The sequence below is a fragment of the Nicotiana attenuata genome, chromosome 4 (assembly GCF_001879085.1).
Source record: "Nicotiana attenuata strain UT chromosome 4, NIATTr2, whole genome shotgun sequence".
Classification (NCBI taxonomy): Eukaryota; Viridiplantae; Streptophyta; class Magnoliopsida; order Solanales; family Solanaceae; genus Nicotiana; species Nicotiana attenuata.
This window is the reverse complement of record NC_031992.1, coordinates 1,956,296-1,964,383: the sequence shown is the minus strand read 5'-3', so window position 1 is coordinate 1,964,383 and position 8,088 is coordinate 1,956,296. Positions and strand designations below refer to the sequence as shown.

The window sequence follows — 8,088 nt, the reverse complement described above, 5'->3', positions numbered from 1 at the left end:
CATGTGTTGACCCTTTCATGGCCAGGCCAGCCAGCTTGCCCCATGTGAATGTGAACGATATCACATTACTCATACTAGTATTTATGGCCCATGGGTTAATGTAACGAGGAACTTGGCTATTAAAACCATAAGATGCCTTTCTAAGCCTTAAAGAAATTTATCTTACAATTAACTTTCGACCATAGATTCTTGAAATATGGAGGATGTTAGGATCGAAATAATTAGTTGTTATGTGGAAGCTAACAAAGCAAATCTTGAACAACGATAATATCAAATAATAAAAAAGAAATACATCAAAAGAGACACAAATATTTAATGTTTCGATCAATTGACCTACATCCACAAGCGGAGAAGAGCAATCCACCATATAAAGAGAGTACAAAATAACGAGAGAGCAACCTTACAAAGAGACACACACAAGTAGCAAGCTAGCAGTTGTCTCACAAATTCTCTCCTAACAAAGACTCTCAAACGCCTTATGGCTATATTGTGGATGCTCCTAAATTCACAATGAAGGATCCTCAATTTATAGAAATTCAAAACCTTTTCCTCCAAAAAAAAAGGACTAGCCAGATATTTTTTTCCTTTTTATAAAGGTAAAATCAATTATGATAAATATGTTGCACTTCCTTCAAGATCGAAAAATCAAATATGATAAGAAAATTAGGACAAATACCTAGTAGAGGACACCTGCAAACTTTAAGATCGTAATTGAAATCAGGACTAGTTTGAGTAGTTCTTATTTATTACTTCCTCCGTTCCAATTTAAGTGAACCTGTTTGACTAGACACAATTTTAAGAAAAAATGAAGACTTTTAGAATTTGTGGTCCTAAACAAGTCAAAAGGGGGTCCAGAGTATTTGTGTGGTTATAAATATTTTTTATTAAGGGTAGAGTTGAAAGTTTAAGCAAAATTATTTCCAAATTCAGAAAAGGTCATTCTTTTTGAAACGGACCAAAAAGGAAATATGTTCACATAAACGGGAACAGAGAGAGTATCCCGCATAAAAATATACTATAATTATTGTATATTTATACTTGTCGTCACTAAAGAACAGTAGATGCAGTAGTACTCTTCGCCTACTAACTTAAAATCTTGAATCTACCTCGATTAATTAAAACCTCTCAAATCTCAATATATGCGTTGAAATCTAATGATAAACATGTAGGAGAAATTAGTATATAATGCGAACAAAATGCGTTAGAAATCAAAAGTTTTCATGACATAAATAGGAAAAAATAGTAAAGACGATATTCTAAGATTAGGAAATTGATTGAGTAATAATGAGGTAACAAAATGAATGGATGCATTGATGGTGTAATAAGTGTAATCACATGATTTTTCGTGTGACCTGTCTTGAAAACAACGTGGCGGGCCGATGCAAATGGCAGCTTCTCATGTTTTCCCTTACTCTGAAAGCTGAAGCTGATCAATATTTCTACATAAATACAAATGTACACTATAAAGTATTCAGTCTCTAGTCCTCATCTGTGCATCCCAACACTACATTATTTTCCATACATCATTATCATGCACTTCTGCAGCTCACACCCAATTAGTCTGTTTTGCTTGGCTGTTTATGTTTACGCTGAGCTTTCTTGATTCCTTTGTATATGCGTATAGGACCTTGTACATATTGATTGTACTAGTATATTAATGTAATTTAACATATTGTAATAAATTACTACTCTCTTTTACATGAGTTTATCAATCCACATAGTAGTCATACGTACTTAACAATTTTGGTAACTTGGCATAGCTAAGTTTAATTTCTTCTTGAGATTGCTTCAAAAATTAAACCAACGTCTGATGTGTTTAAAGTATTTTCTCAAAAAAAAAAAAAAACAAACAAAAAAAAAAGCTTCTGTTACCAAAACCTTGACATTACGTTCTGTCATTATAGAAGTGGTCATCGAAACATTTCATTCTTAGAAATATGAGTTGTACACAGTTCTTATTCATAGCTGTTGCTGCCACTTCAACTAATTAGACCTCTGAAATTAGAATTAGCTTACAACTAAATAGCTCTGAGGAATACACTAATTCCCTCATGAAAGAAAAATGATATCATGTCCCAAGAATTGGGTAAGTAGTAAAAAATGCATCTGTATTTCGTCTTAAGAAATATATCCATATACTACTCTTTTGAAATTTGAACAAAGCACAATTTTTACGTAGCGTTTAACTTTAGCTAGATTTTCTTTTGTTAGTTCCTCCTCCCCCCACCCTACCCCCCCCCCCCCCCTTTAATCTGAAAGTGGATTCTAATAAATAAGAAAAGTTAAAATACGTTTTATATGAGTAGAGATATGATGGTCCAACTAATTTGAATTCACGTTGAATAGGACCACTAAAGGATAAATCGCTTCTTACTCAGAAATTTTTAATCAGCTAAATTATTTTAAGTATGTATCTATAAAAGAGTTTATATACACACATTGTTAAAATTTCTTATCACCGAAGAAATTATGTCAAATGAACTCGGCAAAATGACCCTGTAATTTCGGAAGAAGGGTCACAAAAATAAGCTCTCGAATCATAAATTTTGACCGTAGTGAAGATAACCAATAATAGAAATAGATGGTGTCAACATCTTAGTCCGAAGAGTATTGATGTGTCTACTCCAAAAGTACAAAGTAACTCTTCATGAAAGTGAGATTTGTAATGGTACCTTCTATAATAAATAAATAAATAATCTAATTTACATTATTGATGTATATAAGTTAAACTTATTACTATAAAATATGAGGTCCCTTACATCTATTGCAAGTGCAGATTAACTTACCTCTATTTAGTATATGGTTTATTTTGCCGCATTTATGGAAATTAATTCCAATTTACAGTCACTTTCTTAACAGTTAAGCGAGTATTCATTTCATTATTAATATCACAAATCACGATCACTCCCCACCTCTTAGCTCCCCATGCTACAGACCACATAGCTCTCCCTCCCGACAAGTAGTTAACCAACCGCTCAATACTCAAAACAAAACTCTCTCTCTCCTTCTCCCGAAGCTTAGCTTCGCATCGGTCGCCGGAATCTGACGTCATACAATGTTCCCGCCAAAACCCGAACGGCGGACTCAGTCGATGCCACGTGGCATTTCTCCTCATCTGACCGACAAAGTGATTGTCGCCGTGAAGGCGGAGAAGGTGATCACTAAGACTGCACTAGCTTGGGCTCTCACTCACGTTGTTCGCGCCGGCGATTGCATTACGTTGCTCGCCGTATTTGCCGACGAGAAAACCGGTAATTTTACTAGTGTATGAATTTTTGCAAGTTAAGCTTATGAAACCGTTCTAATTTCTTAATTTCACTTATTTTTTTACGATTTTTACAGAGAGAAGGAGATTTTGGGGATTTCCGAGGATGAGAGGTGACTGCCGGAGTAATGAAAGGACTAATTCGCATGATCGAATTGGACAAATCACGGAGACTTGTTCTCAGATGGTTCTTCAATTTCACGATCACATAGATGTAAGTAAAAATTAATTCCTTTTTTTACCAGTAGTTGAAATTACTCAAGTGCCTCTGTTTTTATCCTTTTTTAGCTATCCTCTATCGACTCTGGTAATTACATTTGCTTTACTAGTAGGGAACTGCTTTTAACTTTTAAGTTTTAACCGTCTGTTGTTTGATTGAATTACTGTGTGCAACGATGTCGTTCTGGTCACCGGTGGTAAAAAGTAACAGTAAGTAATTTCAGCTGTTAGAAAGTCACTATAAAGAGTTTAACTTTCATCTACTTATGGTATAAAAAAAACATTATGGCAATTCCTTGTAAGTTGAAATCAACTGCAGATAAATGTGTAGATTAAACATAGCCAGGCACATTTAACTGTACAAATAATTTTCTTTTACACTGTAGTGGATAGAAATAAAATTCAGTTGTTAATCAAATATTAATGGTCCTTCAATCTCAATGTCTGATATGATTGAGTTCTTTTAAGGTTTAAGAAGATTCTAAGCTTGTCAAGATCCAATGTAAACTGTTGTACTTGAAGCTAATAATGTATAAGGGGTTGCATGTGCTCTCCATAAGAAATGGCTGGTAGGTAATAAAATATCAAAGGAATCTTTTATACTTCTGCTGACTTAGGTATGATACCTCAATGATAATTTTGCTGATCAATCATTAGCACTACAATGTTTATTTTTCCTGGACTGGGGAAATTGAAAGAAAAGAAAGAGAAAGTGTGCAGAAAAGTAATTATATTTATTGTTAAAAGATAAAGAATAAGATTTATGTTTATTAAGAAGGAAATTGTAGTGACTGTAGTCTGAAAACGATATTAACCTTGCAAATAAACATAACAATAATAAGTTTGTAATTTAAATCACCTTCTTTTTTGTAGGTCAGGGTGCGAATTAAGGTCGTCTCAGCTTTGTCTGTTGGTGTGGTGGCAGCTGAAGCAAAAAACAATGCAGTCAGCTGGGTCATTTTGGACAAGTAATAGCATGTAAATGTGTTATATCCTTTTTCTCTCTATGCATCGTTTGCCTAAAATATCTTTTTTCTCTCCTTGCCTCATTTCTATTACCTACGCGGAATAGATGTTTTCCAATACCTTCAAGTTGATTTGCATGCACACGGAGTCAAGATTTGAAGGTTATGGGTTCAGAGTTCTATTCCTTTTAAGTTACTAGGTTCTATATCAATAATTAGTACATATTCAATGTATTTCATAAGGCAAATACAGAGTTTGGACCAAAGCTACTAGGTTCGGCCGAACCCGTAACTCATGGGCTAGCTCCGCCCCTGTGCATGCATTGTTGGATTATGGAAAAAGCTGTAATCCAATATGCCATATGTTGTTGCTCCTCTAATTTCTAACTGAGACATGTACATAGGAGGTGTATTTTACTTCTATAGATTCTCCATGTACCTTATTGTATACTGTAATTGTGATTATTACTTGCTTCCTAGTTTATCTCTACTGTTTTAAATGGAACTATCTCATCATTCTTTGCTGTGCATAAGGCAATATGCTTTCTTTCCTTTTTTCTTTCCCCTGTTTTGATATCAAATGGACTCATGTTCTTTTTCTTTTATCAATTTTGTTCAACAGAAAATTGAAGTTAGAGCTTAAGCATTGCATGGAAGAACTTCGTTGCAACATTGTAGTGATGAAGGGTTCCAAACCGAAAGTTCTCAGGCTAAATCTAGGATGTTCGGAGGAACTTCAAACCCCTTTCTTTTCTGCCAATTCCTCTCCTGTTAAGGATAGTAGAGAAATACAGGATGAAAGAATGAAGCATTCTACTCCAGTGAGCAGTCCCGAGGATCAAAGAACATCCTATATGAGAACTCCATTACTGAATTCATTGACTGATCCAGACACGTTCCTCCTATATGAGCGGAATCCCCTGTATGAAGGGTTCAGTAGAGAAACGTTTTCATCGGTCCACAAGCAAACTGTGTGCGATCATGTAAATGATCTGCACTCATTTGGTGAAAGGATAATAACTCTGTCAACAGTTCCTAAATCTCAAAGTCATACTCATAAAACAATCCTTTGGATTCAGCAAAACCGTATTATTGCTGACAACAATTCAGCTGTAGAAAACTGCAAAATTACCTCACGCTCTGTCACTTCTGGAAATAAACACGAGAATTCTATTGAATACAACCAAAACCTGAATACCCAAGGAAGCAAGTTCAATAGAGACACTGACAGGGACTATCTTAACTCTAGCATCAGAGAAGCAGTCTCTTTAGGTCGAACTTCCTCGATACCTCCTCCTCTATGTTCATTCTGTCAATGTAAAGCACCTTCTTTTGGAAAGCCTCCGAAACAATTTCGCTATGAAGAGCTAGAGGAAGCAACAAATGGATTCTCAGGCACAAATTTTCTAGCAGAAGGTGGATTTGGACTGGTTCATAAAGGGGTTTTAAGGGATGGAGTGGTTGTTGCAGTAAAACAGCTAAAATTTATTGGATCTCAAGCAGACGCTGATTTTCGTAGAGAAGTTCGAGTTTTGAGCTGTGCCCAGCATAGGAATGTTGTGCTGCTGGTTGGTTACTGCATTCAGGGAAATAGGAGACTATTAGTATATGAGTTTATTTGCAACAAGTCCTTGGACTTTCATTTGCATGGTATTTTCTGTTCAATTTTCTCTTTAAAGTTCATCTCCTATTCAACCTATGGTGCAGCTTTTATATGGAATTCAATCAGTGCTGGACTTGAAACACCTTAATGTTCAAATAAATTTTGCAGGAACAAAGGAAACAGCTCTAGATTGGAGCTCACGCCTTAAGATAGCTATTGGGACAGCAAGAGGCTTACGTTACCTTCATGAAGATTGCAGAGTGGGATGTATAGTTCACAGAGATCTCAGACCTAAAAACATTCTCTTAACTCACGACTTTGAACCTTTGGTAAGTTTTACTGGTGTTCTTGTGAAGCATGTTTATCTTTCCAGCTTTTGAGTGTCAGGTACAGCAGATGTTTTTACATCAGATGAACCAAATCCATGCATATGCCATTTGGATGAGAAAAGCTATTAAATTTTTGAGATCTTCAGCTGTCTATAGTTGCATGAGTTATGGACAAGCACAGTTATCCTTTTGTAAAAGCAATGAACAAAACCTAATCAGATGGTTTGCTTTATTTAAGGTTGCTGATTTTGGGCTTGCACGATTGTACAATGAACGGGAAGCTTCTGAAGATGAACATCTGATTAGAACTTCAAGGTAATTTTGTAATTTCTAGTTGTCTATGTACATCTCAATCTTCCCCTAATTGTTGGTTATTTTTATTGATAGACTAGAACTTTGCAGCCTAGTTTTGCAGACATCTAATAAGCAGAGATCCCAAGCTATAAGGCTGCTTATAGTTTTTTTTCTTTTTCCCTTCTTCTTTAAAAAATTCTTCTCTATGTTAAGGTGGAAGACATATTGTTTTTCAGGTATCTTGCCCCAGAGTACTCCAATGATGGAAAAGTCACTGAGAAGGTTGATGTATATGCTTTTGGCTTGGTGGTATTGGAGTTGATTACTGGTAGAAGAACCAATGACTTGCAATGCTACAGAAGTCAGCACCTTCTTGCAGGAAGCCTTTCCCCTACTGCTGGAAATGGACCATATCATCTTTCAGCATTCAAAAATCAGTTGCTGGACTCCAACTTGACCTCATCCCCGCTTGAAAACTTTCCTTATGAACTACAGGCGATGAGTCATGCTGCTTTTATGTGTCTACAGGAAGATCCTCAGCTGCGACCTCCAATTTCAAAGGTTTTCGTTTCTTCTTTTGTTATTTATTAGAGATGTGTGTTTTGTGTATTCTTTTTCGTTCAGTAGGCCTATTGTACCTCTTTAGAGTTCAGACTGGATATTTCCTCTCACATTGCTGTCAATACAGGGAAAGTGTACTTAAATGGTGAGAAATTTATTAATTTTGTCTTCTAAACTGTCAGGTACTTAAAATACTAGAAGGAGGTGGTGCCATTTTTGACTCGAATTCATTTGGCAGTAGAAGTGGTTACATGCAGGGATCGAATTTTAATAACCATCCTGTATCAAAGAGACATTCCCGCAGGCTCTCTTATTAAGAACATCGGCCAGTGATTCTACTTGGAGTGATGTGAAGCCTTGATCTTCTTGTAGTCATTTTCCCTTCATACACCAGAATTAGTAGTTCCAACCTAAGAAAGATAAAGTTGTCATACAATTCTAGTTACATTTGTACAATCTGAACTTCTTTTATTCTCAATGTAATCACATTTCCAGTGTATATAGATGTAAGTTCATTCTTGAATTTTATTCCATATTTCTCTCAATTGGAAAATGTTTTGTGAAATGAAACTACCAAAGGAGTCAATAGTTCATTTTTTGGCCTTCTGTTTCAATATCAAGCATTGTGTTTTAGTCCATACTCAAGCAGATGTCTGCTTTTACTTCTGTTTGCAAGGACAACGAACTTTGTAATTTGTCGACGAAGATACTGTTGGCTGCTGAGTTAATATCTACTGATATTCTGCCACAACCGATGTGGGACAAATATACACCCCGCCTGCCCAGACCTATCAACTAGAGCATGGACAACATAATATGGAGCCTAAACTTTGAGTAAATCGAGAATTGAAG

At 35.7% G+C, this 8,088-nt stretch overlaps 1 protein-coding gene across 4 annotated transcripts; it reads left to right on the top strand.

Annotated features, from left to right (window-relative positions):
* LOC109224812 (proline-rich receptor-like protein kinase PERK3) lies at window positions 2,905-7,801 on the top strand. 4 transcript variants are annotated; one of them, XM_019389347.1, is made up of 8 exons: window positions 2,905-3,251; window positions 3,343-3,479; window positions 4,358-4,452; window positions 5,072-6,099; window positions 6,221-6,381; window positions 6,620-6,696; window positions 6,912-7,236; window positions 7,419-7,801. In XM_019389347.1, the coding sequence occupies exons 1-8, from the start codon at window positions 3,056-3,058 to the stop codon at window positions 7,551-7,553; spliced, it is 2,154 nt and encodes a 717-aa protein (XP_019244892.1). In that variant the 5' UTR covers window positions 2,905-3,055; the 3' UTR covers window positions 7,554-7,801. The 4 variants fall into 4 exon arrangements, with proteins under 4 accessions (XP_019244892.1, XP_019244893.1, XP_019244894.1 ...); XM_019389348.1 differs by having other exon boundaries at window positions 2,906-3,251; window positions 4,358-4,462; XM_019389349.1 differs by lacking the exon at window positions 2,905-3,251 and having other exon boundaries at window positions 3,398-3,479; window positions 4,363-4,452.

What these genes read in the sequence shown, in the direction of transcription:
- LOC109224812 (XM_019389347.1), top strand. Translation starts at nt 3,056, where the DNA reads ATGTTCCCGCCAAAACCCGAACGGCGGACTCAGTCGATGCCACGTGGC. An exon ending in AGCTGGGTCATTTTGGACAA is followed by an intron (nt 4,453 to 5,071) that starts GTAATAGCATGT and finishes TTTGTTCAACAG; the next exon opens with AAAATTGAAGTTAGAGCTTA. An exon ending in CTCACGACTTTGAACCTTTG is followed by an intron (nt 6,382 to 6,619) that starts GTAAGTTTTACT and finishes GCTTTATTTAAG; the next exon opens with GTTGCTGATTTTGGGCTTGC.